Here is a 24518-nt window from a genome sequence, read left to right on the forward strand (position 1 = left end):
AAAATAAAATAAAATAAAGGAAGAGAAATGGAGTAGCAGTTATCGTAAAGGAGGAGTTTTTTTAGGAACGTCCTGGAGGTAAAAAGAGTGTCAGATAGAGTGATGAGCCTGAAGCGAAGAATCGAAGGTGTGATGATCAATAGGAAGAGAAGGAGAACTTTTGATTGGACCTTGATGAAATGATACAGAGCATCCCTAGAAGTGAGAGGGTTGTCATTGGTGCAGACTTCAATAGACACGTTGGTGCAGGAAACAGAGATGATGAGGAGGTGATGGGCAAGTTTGGTATCCAGGAGAGGAACGCAGAAGGACAGATGGTGGTTGACTTTTGCGAAAAGAATGGAAATGGCTGTCGTGAATACTTTCCAGAAGAGGCAGGAACATAGGGTGACCTACAAGAGTGGAGGTAGGAGTACACAGGTAGACTACATCTTGTTTAGACGGTTGAAGGGAAAATAACCATGGTTTGATATGTCCTCATGTAACCTCTTATATAAGGATACGTTGTTGTCCTGAACTGTTGTACGAATCCAGGTGCTTCGCAAACATGTTTTCGAGAGTATCTGGGAGAGGGCTTGGACAGCCCGGTTTCTCACGCTCACAACTTTTTGTTAACGAATAAAAGACGGAGCGGCACACGGTCCGGGCAGAGTCAGCTGTGGAATACGTACCATTGCCCAGCCGTTTTGCAGCTCGTTCTACTCGGACCGTCGGCTCTCCGGTCTAGTGTCAAGGTAAGCGCTGATAATGATCATATTATGCTGCTTAACGTTGAAGTGTGTTGATTGTTGTTTGCGAGGAATAAAAGGCACAATTATTCTAGCAAAGTGAGGTGTGTTGATTGCTGTTTGCGGGGAATAAAAGGCACCATTATTCTAGCAAAGTAAATCAGTCTCTGTGTATTCATTGTTACCGCCGATCACTCACGATCCTGCATAAAAATAAAAAGGTTAAGTAGTGTTTTCCACAAAACAACGGTATAATCTGAAGGAGATCAGGGATTGCAAAATAGTGGTAGAGTGTAGGATGACTCTGGTGGTGAGGAAGACAAAGACGGCAAAGGTAGAGCAGAGGACGAAATGGTGGAAGCTAAAAAAAAGGAAGATTGTTGTATGAATTTCAGGAAGGAGTTGAGTTCCAGATGACTGGACAACTACAGCAAATGTGATCGGGGAGACAGGTAGGACAGTCCTTGGTGTGTCATCTGGAAGGAAAGCGCATAAGTAGACTTGGTGGTGGAATGAGGAGGTAGCAGAAGTGGATCCAGAGAAAGAGGTTAGCTAAGAAGAAGTGGGGCACTGAGAGGACTGAAGAAAGTCGACAGGAGTGCAGGGAAATGCAGCATAAGGTGAAAGTAGAAGTGGCAAAGGCCAAACAAGGGGCTTACGATGACTTGTATGCTAGGTTGGACAGTAAGGAGGGAGAGACTGAGACTATACAGGTTGGCAAGGCAAAGAGACAGAGATGGGACGGACGTGCAGCACGTTAGGGTAATAGAGGATAGGGGTGGAAGTGTGTTGACAGATGCCAGTAGTGTGACGGGAAGATGGAAAGAGTACTTTGAAGAGTTGATGAATGAGGAAAATGAGAGCGAACGAAGAATAGAAGAGGTGACTGTTGTGGACCAGGAAGTAGCAAAGATTAGTAAGGATGAAGTGGGAAGGGCACTGAAGAGGATGAAGAGTGGAAAGGCAATCGGTCCTGATGATATACCTGTGGAGGTATGGAAGAGTCTAGGTAGCAGTAGAATTTCTGACTGGGTTGTTCAACAGGATCTTAGATTTACTACCTGTTTTCTTCAACATAACAAAAATAAATAAATAAATAAAAAAGTTACAGGACTGGCATCACCCAAAATACGGTACATTTCAATCCAAACATCAAACAATATTTCTACTAACTTAGAAGTGTGTTTCCACCTTCTCCACTTCAAAATGAAAATATATTTAAACAAAAAAAATTGCCTTCGAGTCATCCACACACACACACAATGCATCAAATGTCCTCCGGTGAACTGACCGATCAATATAATCAATGCGCCGCGGCGGTTAGATGGTACGCTTCTGAACGTATGCTCAGCCAAATATGCACCCAAATGACACACCGGTGTTCAAATAGCAGCGGCGCCGTCGCTGTGGAAACCATTCAGAACAGTGTGAATGCACTCCAAATGATTTGAAGGGTTTGTATCTTTGTGAGGGTACGGCGCGGAACGAGGAAGGCAGAAGGCTTCGTGCGCTCGCATTGTAGCTCACTGTGGGGGTGTGATACACTGCAGGTTACTTCACTGCTTCACTTTAATGCACGCACACGCACGAGAAAATAAAACAAGCCCGCACATATACTGCATAATGGAGCACATCACCAAAAGTTGACTATCACCAATTGCTGGGGGGGAAAAAATAAAATAAAAAGCATTATTGTAATGAGTTGGTTTATTGCTCCTGAGTGCATGGCTATGCATGTACAATATGTGTGGCAGAACACAGGCTTGCAGCTTAGGGCAGATTGAAAATAACTCTAATTAAGCATCACAGCTGTAGTGCGAGAGTGAGACGGGCCGGAGGGAGAAAGACAGGCAGGGACAGCAGAAACACAAAATAACGTTCCACGTACAACTATAGTCATAATAACAGCAGTTTTATTTGAACATGTTTAATGGGATAACCTTGAGATGAATTTAAAAATAGCAATGAGAGAATAACTTTCAAATTAAAAACTACAATTATTGTCTCTCTCAATTACCAACCAAAGCATTTGGTACAGCGAAACGGTACCGCGAGGTAACATGAATGAACATGATTAAAACTGATGATCATCTTTGCAAAGGCATAATTTTGGAAATAGCGTTTATTAGACTCACAATCATTTGCCGACTAAGAGCATGAATAGGTCAAATTAGCAAACCTTAATATACCATTATTTTAGGGGCGCTCAGTATACTGAAAATGCTAGATGGAATACATTTAGCCCACTGTATAGATTTTGACTTTTAACCACAAAGCTTCCAGCACCCTTTATTAAAACCAGGTCAAGGATTGTTAATAAATAAATAAATGAATAATAACATTGCATCCATGTCAAACAGTCATCCATCCTCTCTGCCTTCCCCGCTACTCGAGAGCTATTGTGGGAATGCTAAACGCTAGGCTGGCTAGCTAGCTATCACGGCTAAATACTTACTTACCACAGCTCCTCTATGTCACTAATCCTCGCTTCCATGGTGGGATATAAAAGTACAATTCTGAAAAGTATCACTAGAGGAGGACAGTGAGTAGCTGAGTATGCAACAAAACCGCACAAGAGGAGACCGCAGGAGAACCTGGGAGTGCTAACGGCTAAGCTAACTTGAAATGTATGGCAGTGAAATACCGGAATAAGTGCTTAGATGGTACATGACACATAACAGAATTCTGAAACACATTACAGTGGAGAGTAATAGGGTTGGGTATCGAAAGTCGGTACCAGTACGGCACCGGATCTCACTTAAGCGGTAGTAACCAGACCGGATGAACACGAACATTTCAGTGCCCGACTTTTATTGTTGTAACGCCCCCTTGCTCTTCCGGCGTTAACTTGCGCGCTGCAGTAGGAATCATGGCGCGATGCCGAAACCAAAAGCCGGTTGAAATGTTTGGGTTCATTTTTCACCGAAGAAGGATGACTTTGGAAGTGGTTCAACATGCAACAGGTGTAGTGAAACTTTTTCATGCAAGGGATGTAACACCTCCAATTTAATGAAACATTTGGCGACCTATGGAGTCCGTATACAATCTGAGCAGTGCGCGGTGTTTACGTGCCGAAAATCCAAGCACTTGAGCAGCAGCAGTATCCCTAATGATAAGGGGTTAACTTCGGTTAGCAAACTCAACTCATTCACTGCCATCGACGGCTATAGACGTCAAAAATTCATTTGAACTATTTCTATTATATACCTGCTTGGCATATATGTTGTTCCCAGAATGCATTGCGTGGTGCAGTTAATGAAGTTATAGGACGTTAATCCATGTCATATGTGTTAATGTTACCAGTAGCTAAATGTGTGTCACATTTAGCACGTTTATGTTTGATTTATGTTAGTCTGTGTTTTTATTTTTATTTTTTTTCAACAAAACATAAGTTTAGGTTGTGTGTAAAATAATGAAATCCAGGTTAATTCCGTTTACAAATTGCATTGCTCATCTGAGGATTTACATAATTCCAGGTTTTGATTTTGGTCTGACATTACTCCTTTTTTTTTTTGAAACTGTACAAGAGCATCTCGCGGGTCGGATTACACACCTTTACGGGCCTAATCCGGCCCGCAGGCCGTATGTTTGACACCCCTGATATAACTCATTCCAAAATGTATCCATTATGTTTGAGCTAACATTTATGTCGTGATATCTAGCATTGCCATTTGTGGTTTGGTAAGCATGGATTTGCATACTTGCAGATTTTATCCTAACATTTGTTAATATATATTTTAGGATTTTTGTTTTTTATTATTTTATTTTTACCCCCACCTTGTTTTTCACCCCAAAAAAACCCACATAAATATAGCATTTTTAAATATTTTTTGCGGTTTGGAAAAAATCCCCCCCAATTCATTTCAAAGGTTGAGAGACCATTATAAAAATGTGGAATAAAATATCCGTCACTTTTTTTCCCCGACTGTTTATTGTCAGTCATTATGGTGGTACTCAAAGACAAGTGTTTGTCAGTCACTATAAAAGTCACTCATTAGAGAGGATAAAGAACCTTTGCCTTTGAGTATTGTTATATGCTCCATCTGCATGTGTTGTTCAACAGTTTGTGTAAAATAATAACAATAATAAAAGATCAAACAGCTTTAACATGACACAATGCTAATTGTTAGCCTGCCTGTTGTGTTTTGCATCGTTTGTTAGCATTTAGCAAATTTCCACAAGAGAAACTTAAGTCAAAATATTGCTGCAATACAGCAGGAGAACATGGTTAAACCTTTCTAAATAACAGCATCGAGAATGCTAAAGGATGGGCCGCCATAAATTGAGGGAACTCCGCTCATTTTTATTGCTAACTCGAAACAACTTGTTGCTACGTTGGTCTCCCACTCGCGCGCTGTGAGGCAACAAGTGGTGACAGCGAGGCATACTCTTCACCTTCAGCCATACAATAATTAGCACGTTAAAAATCCACATCATGTATCTTATTGCATCCCTACTGCAGCATGGAGAGGGAAGTCAACGTATTGCGCAACTGACTCTTTTGGAGGAGAATCACATGCAGGGAGGAGGCACTGACACTGCAGAGATGTTCCAACCCTGCTGCAAGCAACCTTTTTGATGGGCATCATGATGCAGAGCTTTATACAATGACCAGCCACAGCATTAGTCGCACTCATCCAAAACCAACAATTGTGTGTAGTTTACAAACATATTTGAAGATGTTACCAAATAGTATTTTTGACTTGTAACCAAAATATTAGAAACATCTCTTAGTACACAACTAAAACCACAATACTCATACTGAGAGCTTTTATAAGTTAAAAAAAAATTACAAAATACTTTTGGTAAGCCCCTAGGCGTTATTGTGACCACTTTTTGTTGATTCTGACCGAGCCATTTCAAAATAAAACACTGCCCACGGGTTTAAAAAAAGACGCGCACTATATTATATCTTGGTTACCAAAACATTAGCACACATTCACAATCACAACACTGATGCTGAGTTATTAGGTAACCAAAAACAGTAGTTCAGGTCTCAGTATGTGATGCAGTACAATATTTTGGCTACCTGTAAGCTAGCTAGCGCGTTCCATCCTTTTGTACGTTATATACTTTATACGTACTTATACAGAAATTACTGTTTGACACGTGTTGTGCTAACTAACATCTCCCACCTGTTTCTCAAGGGCTTCCTTCCCCGTGGTGGACATTTTGGGTGCGGGTGCGCGCTCGCAGGTGCAGCCTTCCAACAGGTAAATCCCGGCGGGGCGGGCGCTCTGCTCGTTGTCGAAGTAGAAGAGGACATTCTGGTAAAGGGCGAAGAACTTGTCGTGCCAGCGGCTGTTCTCGGCCGTCTTCTTGCTCAGGAAGCCGCGTTTGGTGCCCTCTTTGCGCGCCACGGCGGACAGGAAGAGCGCGTGGCCCTCGTTGTAACGCACGCTCTTCTGCATCCTAAGCGCGGCTCGGATGTTCTTTTACGTCTTTTGTCTTCTCGGTCAACGCTTGGCCATCTCCGTGGGGGAAACTTTCCCCGTCGGTGGGGAGGGCTCAGCGATGCCGAGCCGTGCGTAAAAGTTGTCCCGCCGCCGGCGCAAGCGCAGCGTCCGCCGAGCTGCCTGCGCCCGGAGACGCCGAAGGGGAAGTCATGGCGCTCGCTCACAACTTCGGCGGCAACATCGAGAAGCCTCAAGTGGACGAGGGCAGAATGACACGGAAGAGATAAGATGTAATCGGCTTTTGACTGTGGTCAAGTCTCTGTGTGGCTCCGACGTGCACACACGTAACCACGAGCGCCGGCCCCTCCCTCCCGTGCGTGGCCGACTCTCTCACCGAGTGATTTGAAAAGGCGGAGCGTGAATTTCTTACTACAGACGCTCCCCAACTTACGAACGAGTTACGTTCCGAGCGATCGTTCGTAAGGTGAATTTGTTCGTAAGTTGCTTCAGTGCTATATTTTGTATTATAATTGATGTTTAAAGAGAATACGTACAGTACTGTACTACGTATGTTAGAGAGAGAGAGCGAGAGACACACACAGTATGTACATGTACGTAATAAGATAAATAAAATGAAGTTTAACTTACTTTTGGAAGATGTACTCGATGCTTAAGGATTTGATGGAGGAGGAAGAGGAGGAAGAGGAGGATTTTATATCATGAGAGGTTCTTCGTCGTCGCTGGAATGGGCTTCAAAAGTTACTTCCTCCTCCGTAACTTCAATGTAGGAAGAAGTTGAGGGTCGCGGAGAAGAAGATGAGGGTTGATGAGTATCTTCCTTGGAGGATTGACTAGAAACTGGCCAAAAGAAGCGATCTAACGACGATTGCACAGTTTTCTTCTTTTTTCCTCATAAATGATGCGGTAGCACTGTATGGCATCATTCAATTGATTTGCAACCTTTGTGCAACGTTCAATATTTGGGTCTTGCTGCTCGAAGAGTGCGATGGCTTTATCTATGAGCGACAGGCGTTTCTTCTTCTTCTTCCTCCTCCTCGACACGTTGCTGAGCCTCCAATGCTGGGTGAGCTCTCACAGCGCCAAGCGTCGGTATTAGCGGCGGAAAGAAGCACTACAGTACTCGGAAAAAGGTGCGCAATAAAAAATCTAACTTACAGCATCTCTTTCCGAACATTTTTTGACATGCGCGCAGACATGTTCGTATGTACCGTTGTTCGTAACACGAATGTTCGTAAGTAGGGGAGCGTCTGTACTTTAGGACTGCATGCAGGAACCAAACCAAACATACTATAGAAGTCTTATTTTATCTACAGATGCACCAGAGGTGGCAAAAAGCAGGTTCACATACTTGTGTGTTAAAAAAAAAAAAAAAAAAAAGTCGACCCATTCAACTGCTTGACTTGGGTCAAGTGTCAAAGTGTTCCGAGTTCCACTAGTGGTGTATGGCTCTCTCTAGTGGTATGCAAAAGAATCACTGCCTATGTACAGTTCAGTTGTATTTAACTTTTTTAACACAATACATTTTCATGACATTTAAAAAATAGTTTATTTAACATTTACATGTAATATAATATAATATAACAACAGATTAATATAATCATTATTCAGGTATGTTTTTCCTTGAGTAGTGTTCATGTTAAAACTTTGCATTTACAGTGGCTTAGAAAAATATTAAATATACGTTCTAGGAATAAAACCAGAGCCATACTACGCCACAGTGGACCACCATTATTCGCGGGGAATTGGGACTGGGGGCCGGCACGTGAATATTGAAGTATTCCAAAGATGCTGATTTAAGAAAAAAGGGCGCTAGGGAGGGGAGGAGCCAAACCCCAAAATATATATTTTTAAGTTGCTTCTTCTTTTTTTTCCCTTTTTTTTTTTTAAATTTTTATTTTTTATCTGCAAATATACGAATAGATGCGCCAAACTGAGCGTATATGCGAGAGTCCATAGTGCTATATTTTAAAGTTCCTGGAAAGTAAAAATAAATGTTTTTTAAATATGAACCACCAAATAGAATGTTAACCTGTCTAAATTGAATGGCTAAAAAAAAAAAAAAAAGCAGCAGCAAAATTTAAAAAATTACACACCATGGAGAGCAGCTACCCAAATAAATAAAATAAAATACATTTTTAAAAAGTTCTAAAAGAGTTATGTCTTTCTGAAATCTACTCAAATACAATTTTATTTTATTTTTTACTCTTAATTTCTAAACAATACCAGTTTTAATAAACGGGAAAATATCATAGTGCTCAAACTGAGAAGAAGAAAAAAAACAAGCATCGACTCCATCTTTTATGCTATCAAACTTATAAGGGGAAACCAAAAGCTAAATTAGCTAATAATGCAAAAGGAAAAAAAAATGAAACCTTACCTTCCTTGTTTTACTCCGAATTAGGCGGAGAATTCCTGAACATGAGAAGCTTGTGCTTTTTAGCTGGGCGCAAGACACAACACATTTACCATGAAACATTCTTGGAGCTGACAACTTCAAACAATTTCCTTTAGGCCATGAATGGAGAATCTCTTGCTTCCTTCTGGTTCATGTTCGTCCGTGTCGCTGCTTTGCATGTTTCTTACGTTTTATAAGACCCCAAGGTCTCAATCATCAACGTTGACTTTACCGCTCTCTATTTACTATTAATATTGATTTTACATCTTTCTGTTATGGGTGGAGCCCAACAAGCACATTCAGATAAAGTATGGAGTATAAAAGTACAGATGTCTGTTTTCAAAAGTAGGGAGTAAAAGTAAAAAGTTGTCTGGGAAAAAAATTATTAATTGCCGAATGAACTCACCCACTGCCATAAATTCATTTAAAAATGTTGTAAATGTACAATAACAAACATTCTAGGTTTTCATACTCTTGTTAACAAAAGTGGAAAAAAAAGTTAAACTAATAGAAATTGTTTAAAATAATTTGACGTTTATAGCCGTCAATGGCAGTGAATGGAAAAAAAAAGAAAAGAAAACATGATAAAAAATTTGGGGCATCAGGGCGATTACAATTTGTAATCATAATTCATCGCATGACTTCACTAGTTAACTCACAATTAATCACAAATTGTATATCTGTTAATAATAATAACAGATAAAATAATAATAAAAAATCTAGGTTTTCATACTCTTGTTAACAAAAGTGGAAAAAAATGTTGAACTAATAGAAACAGTTCAAATGAATTTTTGACGTCTATAGCCGTCAATGGCAGTGAATGAGTTAATTGGCGGTCAGTGTCTATGTGTTTGCATTAAGATACATATTAATCTTCTTTTCTCCTTGTTTGATGTTTAGCATGAAGCAATAAACAGCTTAATGCCTCTTTTTTTTTATTTTTAAGAATTGCTCACACCATGCTAAACTGCCGCGAGACAAGTCAAGTTCATCGCCGCATCTCATTGGACATGCTTCAAAAGCGCCATGTTTGCAACGTAGCTTTTTTTTTTTTTGTCTATGATCTCAAACAAGCCCAACATTTCAGAAACAAAGTGCTATAAAAAGGGGGGAAAATTTAATAACCTGTCCTGAACAAGCCACACATTTTGTTCTTTCGGATGTAATCTGTCGAGAGAAGCCGCCACACTGTTAATCAAAAATAATAACAAAAATCAAAGCAGCAATTCTCAAGCATCCCGAACGGACCGCAGACTTCTTGTTTCTTATATTACACCCAATCTGTTGAGCAATAACAAAAGAGCAAAGGAAGGAATAATAACAACTAGAAATTGCAATGCCCTCAGATAGTACACGCGAATGCTGAGAGCTGCAGAAAAAGTTGTTTCTTTTTTTTTTTTATCGGAAAAAAGGAAAGTGCACCCGTTGTCCCAATTAACTCATTCACTGCCATTGACTGCTATAGATGTAAAAAAATCATTTTAACTAGTGCAATTAGTTTACATTTTTTTCACTTTTGTTAACAAGAGTATGAAAACCTAGATTTTTTTTTATTGTACATTTATAACAAATATAAAATTTGTGATTAATCGTGAATTAACTACTGAAGTCATGCGATTAATTACAAAATTTTAACCTCCTGACGTGATTTAAAATAAAAAAATTTTTTATCGTAATTAATGGCAACAAAAGTGGAAAAAAATGTTAAACCAATAGAAATTGTTTAAAATAATTTGACGTTTATAGCCGTCAATGGCAGTGAATGGAAAAAAAAAGAAAACCTGATAAAAAATTTGGGGCGTCAGGCGATTAAAATTTGTAATCATAATTCATCGCTTGAAATCACTAGTTAACTCACGATTGATCACAAATTTTATATCTGTTATAAATGTACAATAAAAAAAAAATCTAGGTTTTCATACTCTTGTTAACAAAAGTGGAAACTAATAGAGATAGTTCAGATGAATTTTTGACGTCTATAGCCGTCAATGGCAGTGAATGAGTTAAGCTGCATTTTGTACTTTGATGGCGTAGAATCTGCGGCGTGATGAGGCTGCTATTAAGTGGAAGGATAATAACTAGAGATTGCAAGATCCTTAGAAATTCTTGTTTATTACATTGATGAGTATGTACATCAGATTACTGTCTCTCTCTGATATTCAAAACATTTCGTACCTAATTCACTGACACGTGCTGGTTGCCATCTCTATCCGATTTTGTTATTTATCCTTAGCACTTTCAAACTATGGCAAGTGCTAAATCTCATCTCAGCGCCATGAAAACAATCGGAGGTGGAAAGCGTTCCGAACCTGAAAATTCGTTCTGTCAAAGCCAGGATTCAATGTACCTTCAATCAATTAATGATTCATATAAAATGGTACAGCAATAGGTCACAACTCGTACCTTGACCTCAAGGATAAAAACTCCTAAGGGTAGAAAAGCACCCAAACCCCCCCCCTTGTAGTACCATCCATAACAGTCATCCTTGGTGCATATTTAGACTGTTTACATGCTAGTGTATAGAAAACACCAACCTGGGACTAAAAAACAAAAACAAAAAAAACACACACACCTGCAAAATGTTCTATTTGCATTACATGGTTGTCAGGAGTTGGACTGCAGCCACCGGGCGAGAGAGGATTTGTCCGAGATGCTCCAAAGCTCCGGCAGTAACTTCCCCTTCGCCCTCCTGGAGACACAACCAAACAAAACTCGTCGTCAATCTAGCACACGTGTGCATATTCCCACATATGCATTGAGTCTTTTGTGGTATATACATTGCACAGCTGTGTGTTGTCATCCTCTGACCGGGAGCTTTATCTGACCCCCCCCCCCTCCTCCATGTGTGTCTTGTGTACTCAGTGTGGTCTCAGTCCAACAAAGTACAAACATTTCATATAGGAAGGATTATACTGATGAGGAGGTACGGCTGCGTGTGTGTGTGTGTGTGTGGCGGACGGACATTTCATATGCTGAGGATTACTACGCGGCCATGAATTTCCCAGCAGGCCGTCTGTTCCGCAGCCTGTATTTGGACGGTGTTTCCCAGTCTTTATTACTTCAGAAGTTGTTTTTAAGTTGATGCTAATCTCGTTGCTAGTTTGCTCTACGTTGACCGACAAACCTGTCGATTCCAGCGAGGTTTTCCGTGTTGTGTTGTTAATAACATTGGCATGGAGACAACTTCAAGTTAGAACCGCCGTTAGCCGGGTTTACATGGAGACTTTTTTTTTTTTTGTCATTACGATCAATTTACATCTATTCCGATCTGCTGGTTACAAGCGCCACTATATTAATCTGGGATGTTTTTTAATGTGCGCTGCCAAAAATAAATGAATAAAAGTTTTAAAAAACAAGTGCCAGCGGGTAACAGTTAGCCCTAAGGACAACATGAGTAGTAGGGTTAGGTATCGATTCTAATTTCCTCAATCGATTTTAAATCACAAGAGTTCAGTTCGATTATTTCCTGATTGGATTCACTTCAATTCAATACCGATACTGATTAATTATGGAACAGCAATTCTTCTTAAATATCAAGGACAAGGTAAAAACTCCACAAACATTAAATTCCAAATAATATTTTGGGGAGGCAGTAACTGGATAGATGATTTAGTTTAATTTAGTTTCGTTTTTATTAATGAAAGTACACAAACATTGACATCAGCAAGATGTCATGAGATGAAAATATTGCCATAATTTTAACTCAAGAATTGTAAATATAAATTAAAAACATTCTGAATTGTTTTTAAGTGCAGTAAATTTAAATTCATATGAACAGTAAATTTCAAGAAAACGTTAAGATAAAAAAAAAAATTGTCCTTTAAAACTATTTTCCTATGAATTTATTGGAAAAAATATATAAAAAATAATCAATTAATGGTTTTATGAAACAATATCAGACTCGAAAAGGAAAATTTGATACTGATTATTCGATTTTTTTAAACCCAGTAGCCCAAGGATCTGTTCTAAAAATAGCTCACAATTGATGGGACACTGTGACTTACTAAGAATGATTAAAACAGAAGACGCTAGCACTTCTTCCTACATAGCTGTGGGAAAACGCAAGCAGCCCTAAACCCTTTTACCAACTTTTCACTGACAGAGGCAGCACTTCACACACCACGCTGCGAGTGTGGCACATGAACACATCACCAACACAAATATGAAATTGGTGACTTGATGTGCATCCAAGCCATTAAAAAGTCAATTTTCCATAATATGACCAATTGAAGTCACTAATTAAAATGTTTCTCCTGTCCTGCTGTTTGGTTCAATTGTCTCCTGGCTTCAAGCGTCTCATGAATGCAGGTTTTGTGTGGCAGAAGGCAAACAACGCGACAGACAAACATAAACGACAATAAATGACGCTTTTAATATGCGAGCTTGTCTTTTGCCCTCGTAGCGGCTGTGCGAGGCTCCGCTAATCTCCCGTCTGACATTCCTGGAATATTGTGTACAATTTGTGGTTGAGGATTGTGAGCACGGCTATGAAATCAGGTTCATTTGGGTGTTAACCCTTGCATAAACATTCCATTTCATGTCACTGAAGCTGCTTTGAATTCAACCTCACGACACGCAGACTCGCCGCTCTCACATGTCAGGATCCATTAAAGCACCAATGAGATGACTTTTTCTTTTTTATCTTAAAGGGCTCACGTCTGCAATGTTTCCGTAACGGTTTCACATTGGGGTTAAAGTGTATGTTTGATGACAGACATTCATTTCAGTACAAAAGAAGGCAGTCCACACACACATGCTTTTTCACGGTATATAAAAACCTTTCCAGTTGAAAGATTTTGCATGTAAATCTATATTACTGTCATCATCGAATAGCAGCCTCCAACACTGAAATAGACACTGTGCCTCATTTGATCACAAAAGTTTTTTTTTCTCCCATTATGTAGCAATCCCAAGTAGCACAGACTTCTCATCTAGCTAACGCATAATTCGGAGTGAACTTGGCAAACTAGCAACAAACAGCGTTTGTGCTAAATGAATATTTAGCCACTGTATTCATGAAAGGACATCTAAATGCAGACATTTTCTTGGATTTTCTCGCTCTTTTTAGCTTGAAATTGTATTGGGTTGAATGATTGCTTATGATTTCATCAGTGCGTTCTTATAAACCAGGGGTCAGCAACCTTTCCTGTCAAAACAGCCGTTTTAGGCCAAATAAATAAGCAAAAATGTGTCTGGAGCTGCAAAACATTTGAAGATTGAACGTGTTCTTTTCTGCCTGTTTTATTCAATCCGCTGACATTTTTGGCAATTTCATGGATATTTTATGGTAACTTTCTGCTTTTTCCCTTTGGACATTTTATGGTCACTTTTTGACATTTTTAGGTAATTAAAAAATCATCTACCTTTTGGCTCTCTTGTTTTGATAACTTACAAATTTGGACTCTGACATTTTTTAAATATTTAACTCATCCACTCCTAGCCATTTTCACTGAAGCAAGCCCCTTTGCTCCCGGCTGTTTTACTGGAATTTGACCCACAGAATATTGCTATAAAAACCTACCAAAAGAAAGATTAGAGTCTATTCTTTCAACAGGAAAAAATACATTTCTATCTGTTTCCGTTTCGCAGCGATTAGCATTAGAGTATAGCTAGGTTTCGTCATTATTCACAAATCTGTATAGAACTGTGGCTAAATGAGCTTTTTTCAACATGGCCCTGGTTGATCTCTTTAGCTCTGCTGCCACCTGCTGGCCGTTTTTGTAATAACTACCATTGCTTCAACAGTTTTGTGCAGCTGAGAGGCTGCATCAAAGCCTTCTGTATGTTCTACCATAAAAATATATATTTTTTAAACGTATAAATATGTCTTTGGGAGCAAATGAGTTAACTATTCCTTTTGGTTTTGTGTGTGTTGAACACATTTAAGACGCATAATTATCAATATGTTTTTATTCTAGATCATTCATTCATTTAGAGAATATTATATATATACACATTTGTACAATTTTTTTTTAGAGATCCACAGTAAGCCTCAGGAGAGAGACAGAAGAGCCTACGTCTGAAAATGTATCAACTTTTCTTTATTTGTACTGCGAACCTGAAGCTAATTGGGTCAACGACCTTAGAGGAACAGCATTTCTGAATGTGTGCCTGGGTACACCTTCGTGAGTTGACTGCATCCTCCAGCTCTCGGGCCTTGAGGGCCGCAGTGTGGAGTATTGACTGCGGGATATCAGCCAAGCGGGCGACGTTGAGGCCGTAACTCCGTCCAGCGGCTCCTTCGCTTAACTGGTAGAGGAAGGTGATGAATTCCGGACAAACCTCTCCATCTGCAAAGATAACAGCTCTAAAGTCGAAAAGGCCTGAAAGGTCTTTAAGTGGAAGTCAACCTTAGTTATATGTGACCTCACTAGTCTAAACATGACATTCTGATTAACTCATTCACTCCCAGCGATTTTCACTGAAGCAACCCCCTTCGCTCCCGGCTGATTTACTGAATTTTTACTGATTTTGCAAGGCCTACAGAATATTGTGTTATATTGATATAAAAACATGGACCTGCCAAAAGAAATGTTAGAGTCTTTTCTTTCTTCAGGAAAAAAGTATATTTCTATCTGTTTCCGTTTTGCAGCAATTAGCATTAGAATAGAACTTTTTGCAACATGGCCCCAGTTAATATCTTATACTTTTTGTTATAACTACCATTGCTTCAAGCATTCTCTTCAGTTCATTCAAAGCCTTCTGTATGCTTAAGCAAAAAAAAAAAAAAAAAACGTCTTTGGGAGCATGGTAATATTTAAAATAGAACGTATTTATACGTTTTTGGGAGCAACGAGTTAATATTGCATTTGTGGAATATGAGTTATGAAGCAAAATCCAGCCGTTTTTATCCATCTCAGTGGGCGGCCACTTTGTCACTAACTGTCGACTGAAGATGACATCACAGTTGCTCAGGGCTCAGGCAACAACCAATCACAGCTCAGCTTCAGAAAACAGGTGGGCTGTGATTGGTCATTGCCTGAGCCCTGAGCAACTGTGGCCACCCGCTGAGACAGATAAAAACGACTGGATTACGCAATATCAACCAGAATATCGTATTTAGACTAGTGGGGCAGCATAGAACATATTACTGTCAAGAAATGTTTTTTTTGGGGGGTTGACTTCCCTCCCTTTCCTTTAAATGTACACGCAGAAACACATACCTTGTGTGTCAGTAGCCACATCAGGTTCATTGAGGAGAAAGGACATGTGGTAGTTGGACACATGTTGCGGGTACACTCGCTCCAGCTCACACAAGGGAGGATAGTGGGTCACAAAGAGGGTGAACGACCTCACCTGCAGTAAAGGAAGGAAATAAAGCATTCATCCATTCATTTTATTCATCACATGTAGCAACCATTAGGATTTAGAAACTTCAATCTGGTTAAAAAAAAAACAAAAAAAACCTGCATGTGTTAAATAATGGCTGACCCATGTCAACAAGATTGTTGTTGGCACTGTTTCCATGTTATGTAAAGTCTGTCCAAAAAGAAAGAGACTACGAGAATAAATTCACTTGCCATGCGAGCTAACCTCTGCCCACCTACTCACCAGCTTTGCAAGCCGCTACCAACAAATAAGAATTTCAGATCCAACTATTGTGCAGAACATGAAAACGTTCAAGCAGATGCTCTCATCTTCATGTTGGATTTGTCATCTTTCTAACAATCCCATACGGCAATTCAAAATTCAAAATTCAAAATTCAAAATGGTGCCCCCCGCCCCCCACCTCTCATTTTGGGACATTATTCCAAAGGTGTTTCTTAATTAGACTTTACTGACAATTTTGGGACACCTGAACATAACACATGTAGGGAGTGAAAGATTTTCAGGAGTTTGTGTGATTTCGTCCAATCTCTGTTCTCCGAGTTGTGTCAGAAAAGTTACAGGACTGATGTCACAAGAGATACTTTGTATACAGGGTTGCAAAAAGAGGTGACAGGACAGTCCGAATTGTTTTTCTTTTTCCCCCAAACTCAGACAAATCAATTATGAAGACGGGGACCACATCAAGATGGCCGTAAATACGAAGCTGCAGATGATCCCAGAAGAATCCTTTCAGTAGTGCATGAAGGTGCGGTAAGTTCATCTACAAAATTTATCCAAAACACTTTAGCAGGGCTGTAGTCAAGTCCACCTTTATTGAGTCCAAGTCAAATTCGGGTCACAATGGTCCGAGTTCAAGTCAAGTACGAGTCCACAAGGTCGGAGTCCAAAGTCAAGTCAGAGTGGGACAAGGTCGGAGTCCAAGGTCAAGTCCGAGTCCACAAGATGAGATCAAGACTAAACCTTAAGGCAGAAAAATACTATTTCCACGACCACAAAATTGGCGAAAATGTTATTATGCTCACCAGGTGGCCAAAGTCAATGCTGGTCTATTTTAATCATGTAAAAAAAACTGTATTTCAAGTTTCTTTTGAAGGAAGACATTAATTTTCAGGAGTAAAAACAGTCGGTTGGGTCGCTAAAAATATTTTTGCGAGTCCTACGGCTGAATCCGAGACAACAACGAAAACATGCTGAGTCCGCACTCAGCCCTGCACTGTGACAAATTACGTTTGAAGCCCAGAATTATCCAAAAATATCTTAGCCGAAACAAAATGAAATGAGAAGAGAAGATTCAACTAATGGGTCAAGCGAAGCCCCCAATTGATGAATAAATGAAATAACGCTTTTGTCACTAAATAAATACAGTATCCCCTGTTTATTTCTGTGCATACGCGCTGATGATGATCAAGTCTTTATTCGAGTGCAAGAGAGATATGTGGGAGGGAGAAATAGGGATTTAGAAAATGGAATACGCGCAACAAATGGTAGGTGTGGTAACAATTATGTAAGAGTCTGTCTCCGCCGAAGAACAAAGAGGATTTGTGTCGACTGTGGATTCAGATCAAAACAATGCACCAATATTGTATTTTATTCCTTCTCTTTGGGATTTACTTCTGGAGCCTTTGACATCATTCTAGTAACTCCAAATGTGTATTGCATTACATTTATAACAAAAAATGGGGAGAAATGTGGTGTTGTTAGCTCAAGTACACACCAGCTGATTGGTCAAACCAACAAATGTAATTAATTCTGTGTATTTTAATGACTTAAAAAAACACAAATAATAATTAAACCTGGATCCCCCCCGTTTTGAAAAACATGCTGTTCTCTAAAAAACTGCAGAACATGAATGACTCCAGGACTCGCTCGGCGTGACAAAGGTCACGTCACTAGAAATACTGTACCTCAGTCTGAACAGGGCGACGCCCACACTCTTCCAGGAAAAGGCACACGGACCTGCACTCACTCACACGTTACTTTAAATCACGGCTGTCCACCTACATTGAAAGGTACAAACAAATGAAGCGCGGTGGCGGGAGATTGGCGTGTGAATAATGGTGTGATTGGATGCTAATGGCCGCTCGTTAGCAGACCACCCCAGGGTGCACTGACAGCCTTCGTTGGTGGGAGACGCTGATGAAATTAAAGAGTTGAAGCGATTGGTGAAGTCAGAAAGCTCATGAGTTCAAATTAATCATTTTGGTGGTTTCCAGTTCTGACTGCAATCTAGTTAATCACTCTAATACAGGGATGGGCAGATTTATTTTCTTCTTCTATGAAACCAAAAATATTTTCAAAAACGCTAATAAGCAATATGCAACTATAACTACGAGAAGCTGTGGGTCAAGGGGATAAAATCTCTGGATTTTTTTTAATGCAAGATAGCCCTATGATCTAAAGGGGGGAATCACAGTATGGGGTTATTTTGTTGTTTGCTTCAAACTCTTTGTTGTTGGGTTAGAATAGTTGATATTTTATACATCGACTGAAAAATGCATTATTAATAATGAAATATGAAGCGTGAAGTTAGGAAGTGCGTGGTCCTATGCGGGCCCCCCCAAGTACCACTGAGGAAAAACTGTGGCTCCATCCTGCATGAAGTAGTCCGTCCCCGCTCTACTAATTAAAATTTCCCCAAAAATAATTAACAAAAAAAAAAAATCGAAATTATTCCACCAACATTCACAATTAATTGGCACATTCAATTTAAAAAATTGAAATCATTCAATTTATCTTTGGAACAATTTTCAACATGCCAAAAATACCCACTCACCAAAAATTCAACATTTTCACCATCAAAATATCCACAAAAAAATTCTAAATTGCACATTTTGGGCTTTTCCCCTTTAATTTCTACTTTTTTTTTTTTGACTGAATCAAACACTTTCAACTTTAAACAGCTTATCGTTCCTGCGTTTTTGTTTTTCAAAATAAAAGCCCAAAATTATAATGTCACCCCCTCTAATTTAGTTTAGCCCTTTTTTTCAAAATAAAAGCCAAAACTTTGACTTTTTTCTTCTTCTCTAATTTTTATATTTTTGGACCGATTCAAACCATTCCAACATTAACCTGTTCATCTTATGCCAACAGCAAAACATTTTCAAAATAAAAGATAAAAAAATTATGTTTTCACCTATTCTTGTATATCACCTTTGACTTCTCCACTTTTGATACATTCAAACCATTCCAAATTTCAACTGTGCTCATTCCATCTCATTCCATAAGTTTTCATTCAGCCTCTCAGCCTTCACGCAGAAATTGCATTTTCTAGTTCTTAATGTGAAGCTTCAACTCGACACAGTTGTGTGAGTTTTTTTTTTCCTAACGACACGCTGTCAGTCAGCCATGGGATTTGAGCGTGTTCGCAAAAGGCTCGAGGTGTCAACACAGCAACGCCGTCCCTCCACCTCACAACGCTTTTCTATCCAATTAGACGCAAACTACATTTCCTCTCCGCTATGTCAGTGTCCGCACCTCGCAGCTAACAAGCGCTCGCCGAGGGCAGTTTATGAGCCTCAAAGACAAAGTGGATAAGATTTGGTGTCGAAACGTTGCATGTGTGGATGTTGCTGATCTTGTTTGGGTTCAACATTAAAGGTGAACAGCGAATGACCTTTGTTTTTTGCAGCCCTCCGCAGGAAGAGTTGTCAGTTTGAGGTTCCGTCACGAACTGGTTGGAGTCACTCGAGGAATTATGCTCAGTGAAATGACCCCACATGAATGTGCACACTTCATTAAACTTATAGCTTAACTCGTTCACTGCCAATGACGGCTATAGACGTCAAAAATTCATTTGAACTATTTCTATTAGTTTAACATTTCACCCCCCACTTTTCTTAACAAGAGTATGAAAACCTAGAAAAAAAATATTTTACACTTAGAACAGATATAAAATTTGTGATTAATCGTGAATTAACTATCGAAGTCATGCAATTAATTAAAATTAAAAAAATGTAATCGCCTGACGCGATTTAAAAAAAGAAAAGATTATTAAAAATTAAAACCTAGAAAAAAAATATTGTACACTTAGAACAGATATAAAATTTGTGATTAATCGTGAATTAACTATTGAAGTCATGAAATTAATTACAATTAAAAAAAATGTAATCGCCTGACGCGATTTAAAAAAAAAGAAAAGATTATTAAAAATTAGAGGTGTCGGGAGATTTTTAATCGTAATTGAATCGCATGACTTCACTAGTTAACTCCCGATTAATCACAAATTTTATATCTGTTCTGAATGTACAATAAAAAAAAAAAAAAAGGTTTTCATACTCTGGTTAACAAAAGTGGAAAAAATGTTAAACTAATAGAAATATTTCAAATTAATTATTGACGTTTATAGCCGTCATTGGCAGTAGATTAGTTAAATAATTAATTCATGGTTTTATAGATCGATATTGGGTTCAAAAATAAAAATCAATTCAATAATCGATTATTCGATTTTTTTAAACCCAGCCCTAATCGGTATTGATGCATACTCAAGAATTGAGGACTCCTGGTATCAGTCTGAAAAATAGTGGTATGGAATATCCCTTGTTATTCTTTTGCTCTATGACAAGCCTCATTATCATCTTGAAAAATGATCGCCAAACATGCTTTCAATCAAAGGAGTCAGAAAAGTCACCAAAATCTCTATGGAAAGTTGTGCTTTTATTGCCGTTGTAACGATTGCCATCTTTACCAGCTCACCAGCGACTGCGGAAAAATGGAATGCTGTCATCTTCCCAAATCTCAATGAAAAGGCACCCAACAGAAGCCCGTGCCAAAAGAACATAGCAATGTGTGTAGCGACATGCGTGGGGTGACGCTAATAGCAAGACCCGCTGCTCGTGCGACAACCCCAGTGGGACTGATGGAGAGTAATGTCCGGGGAGGAGGAGGCCACCTTGAAGACAGCCGAGGAACCCCGCGCACGACAGCTGCGACTTGAACACAAAACCCGGCGGCTTCCTGCAAACGTTACGCTTTTTCATTTTCAGCATCAAGGCCGTCTCATCCATGAGCGGCGTTATGAAAGCCATCTACATTCTTAACTACCTCACGGGTGAATGCTGGGGGGCAGGGAAAGGTGCGTTTCTATAACAACCCAGTCCAAAAAAGGAGAAGACAGAATTTGACGCGAGCGGGCATGTCTGGTGAGAAGGAAGAGGACATGGCAGAGGAGGAGTGGGAGGAAGAGTGCATGAGAGACAGTGTGGGTCTTCTTGTACCAAGGAAAGTCCAACTTCTTTTTGCCTGCGCCTCCTTTTATAGCAAGGCCTCTTCAACAAATCAATGTTGTTATACAACAGGTGGGTAAAAAGTCAGCATCAAGCCACAAAATTACATAAGCCACAAAATTGTGTCCAAAAAAAAAAAAACTGTACGAATGAAACGGTCCCCTCCAAAAGTATTGGAACGGCATGGTCAATTGCTTTGCTTTTGTTGTATAATGAAGACTTTGGGGTTTCAGATCAAAAGATTTATATTTAGATGTGTTAAATACCTTTTGTTTGAAGCAACCCACAGACATCAAACTGAGAAGGGAAGTCACCCCCCCACAATAATATGTTCTATCCACTAGTCTAAATATGGTATTCTGTATGCTTAAGCAAAGAAAAAAAAAAAAGTCTTTGGGAGCATGGTAATATTTAAAATAGAACGTATTTATACGTTTTTGGGAGCAACGAGATAATATTGCATTTGTGGAATATGAGTTAAGCAGCAAAATCCTGCAGTTTTTATCAATATCCGAAGGCAGCCATTTTGCCACTTGCTGTCGAGTGAAAATGACATCACAGTTGCTCAGGTCTCAGGTAACAACCAATCACAGCTCGGCTTCAGAATACAGGTGGCAAAATGGCTGCCCACTGACATGGATATAAACGGCTGGATTTTCTGCATAACTCATATTCCACAAATGTCATGTTTGGACTTATGAGGTCACTTATAACATATTATTGTCAAGAAATGTTTAAGGTTGACGCCCCCATTAAGTTGTGGTGACAGACTTAATCAATTTGACTTTTTCCTTTGATGTGTTTCGGGTCATTGCCATGTTGCATGATGAAGCCTCTCCTGATTAATTTGGATGCATTTTTCTGTAAAGGTTTTGCAGCCTCCATCATGACTTGAGCCCGAGACGAGCCCGTTTCCTGAAGCAGCCATGCAATCCGAAGCCATGCCATGATGTACGCCACGCTTCACAGACGACCTTGTGTGTTTTCATCATAAGCAGATTCTTTCTTTCTCCGTACTTTTCACCTTTCCCGAGACCAAACCTCTACCAAAGTGATGGAATTCTCCTCCTTTCACATTATTTTGTCAGTGTGTCCCAAAACAGCCACAAATTGCATGTGGAAGAACAATCCCATAAAACACAATTTTTACAAAATCGTGTATCTTTTCCTTTTCAACAAACTGCTGCATACAATACCGGTATAAATCACTATAATAGGAGCTGATATGAGCTCACAGGAAACACTTCATGGAAGCAAATCCATCCTTTATGAGCGCAAAGGTGAGCCACACGACATCCGTTTTGATTGTGTGGCTTTTTTGGAACCAACGAAAACGTTATTAACTCATTCACTGCCATTGACGGCTATTGACGTCAAAAATTCATTTGAACGATTCCTATTAGTTTACACTTTTTTTCCCACTTTTGTTAACAAGAGTATGAAAACCTCGAAAATGTTTTTATTGTATATTTAGAACAGATTAATCGTGAGTTAACTAGTGAAGTCATGCGATTAATTACGATTCCAAATTTTTATCGCCTAACGCCCCTATTTTTAATAATCTTTTCATTTTTCTTCTTTTTTTTTTAAAAGAAAAAACGATTATTAAAAATTAGGGGCGTCAGGCAATTATCATTTGTAATTGTATTTAATCGCATTAGTTCACAAGTTAATTTAATTTTTTTTTAAGAAAAGATTTTAAAAGATTATTAAAAATTAGGGGCGTCGGGCGATTATTTTTTTTTTATTGTAATTAATCGCATTATTTCAATAGTTAATTCTTATTTATTTAAAAAAGAAAAGAAAAGATTAGTACAAATTAGGGGCTACAGGTGATTAAAATGTTTAATTGTAATTAATTGCATGACTTCACTAGTTAACTTTAATTATTTTTTTTTTTATTATAAAAAATGAAGGGCTTCAGGCGATTAATTTTTTTACTTGTAATTAATCACATGACTTTACTAGTTATTTTTTTTAAAGGAAAAGATTAAAAAAAGAAAAGAAAAAATATTAAAAATTAGAGGCATCAGGCGATTAAAATGTTTAATAGTAATTAATTGCATGACTTCACTCGTTAACTCACGAATCACAATTTTTATATCTGTTCTAAATGTATCATTAAAAAAAATTCTAGGTTTTCATACTCTTGTTAACAAAAGCGGAAAAAACTGTTAAATAGAAATAGTTCAAATGAATTTATGGCAGTGATTGAGTTAACATAGTACTGTAGATGAAGCCTCGCCGCTATTTCACTTCTCGTTGCCTCGTCTCTCTTTTCTTCCTTCAAAACAAACAACGGACCAGCAGCGCCTATAAGCGAGCTCGGTCAAAGGAGCCCACAAATACACAATGATCCAATTGGAGGCCATTAACTTGAAGGTTAATTGAACCGGCTTTCACATCCCAATGTTTATTGTAAAAAGACAAAGGCGTGCACGTTTTAAGAAGATGAAAGTCACATGGCTTTGCTGTCGTACTTCTTAAAACACAAACTTACATCTCTGATGAAGTACTCCAGGGTAGCGTAGGCGATGGCGATGCCGTCGTGGGTGCTGGTGCCCCGGCCCAGCTCGTCCAAGATGACCAGGGAACGCTCGGTGGCGTGAGAAATAATCTCCGAGGCTTCAGTCAACTCCTCCATGAAGGTACTGCGCCCTTTGTAGATGTTGTCCGACGCTCCCATTCTGATCATCAGATACAAGGACGAGGTAGTCAAGGTTAAAAGTATTAAGAAAAAAGACCTAAAAATATTTGCATGTACTCGTAATGTGATAAGTTTGGATGCTTCTGTACGGAAAAGCTATTTAATACTGTACTGATAGAATTCTAGCCCAAAACTATGCAAATAATACATACATACTCGTTAGCTTGCTTATGCAGCAAAATATTTTGCTTCTTTATTCCCACGTTCAACAAGCGGTGTTGGACTTGAACCACCCGCCATTGTCGCTTCTACCGTGTTCGTCTTTTTCATGTTGTTTTGATACATGCAAAGCCATGTTTGTTCTGTACATTGCAATAAAGTTAGAAAAAAAAAGTGTTTATCTTCTTCTTCTACGCTTTCCGTTAACTGCGCTACAGCGCCACTCCAGACTTGGCATGTACATTACAACCGTTAAACGTCCTCAGCGTCTTCTTTTGGACACACGCAAGTCTTGAAATGCTTCTTTGTGTACGAGATTTGTTTGAGGAACGAAGCCGGCTTTGCTTCCGTCTGGACCCCTTATGTTGTCCATGGAGCTAATGAGCAGCTGCTGGCAACTTTTATTATTATTTTTTTTAAATAAATCAGAGCAAAAGCTGATCGTGTTGACAGTATCTCTGTCGCCTTGCTACCTCCCCTCCATGCATAACTGCTTCTAGAGAAGCAGAAAAAAAAGAAGTCTTTTTTTAAATTTATTTTATAAAAAAAAAAAATTCTGGA

At 39.0% G+C, this 24518-nt stretch overlaps 2 protein-coding genes across 5 annotated transcripts in view; both read right to left on the bottom strand.

The window, feature by feature from the left end:
• Positions 1-6479, bottom strand: part of LOC144048888 (ras-specific guanine nucleotide-releasing factor 2) — a 42255-nt gene extending 35776 nt beyond the window's left edge. For 2 of the 4 annotated variants that reach the window (XM_077561330.1, XM_077561332.1), the window contains exon 1: positions 5864-6478. In XM_077561330.1, the coding sequence (XP_077417456.1) occupies positions 5864-6139 (276 nt within the window). In that variant the 5' untranslated portion in view covers positions 6140-6478. Of the gene's footprint in view, positions 1-5863 lie in introns of all 4 variants that reach the window. The other 2 variants (XM_077561333.1, XM_077561334.1) reach the window with 2 other exon arrangements.
• Positions 6480-10633: 4154 nt separating this feature from the next.
• msh3 (mutS homolog 3 (E. coli)) overlaps positions 10634-24518 on the bottom strand; it is a 45527-nt gene continuing 31642 nt past the window's right edge. The window contains 4 exon segments of the mRNA XM_077562438.1: positions 10634-11229; positions 14662-14830; positions 15704-15836; positions 23592-23778. Of these exon segments, the coding sequence (XP_077418564.1) occupies positions 11145-11229; positions 14662-14830; positions 15704-15836; positions 23592-23778 (574 nt within the window). The 3' untranslated portion in view covers positions 10634-11144.

This window comes from Vanacampus margaritifer, chromosome 3, assembly GCF_051991255.1.
Source record: "Vanacampus margaritifer isolate UIUO_Vmar chromosome 3, RoL_Vmar_1.0, whole genome shotgun sequence".
In the NCBI taxonomy this organism is placed as follows: domain Eukaryota; kingdom Metazoa; phylum Chordata; class Actinopteri; order Syngnathiformes; family Syngnathidae; genus Vanacampus; species Vanacampus margaritifer.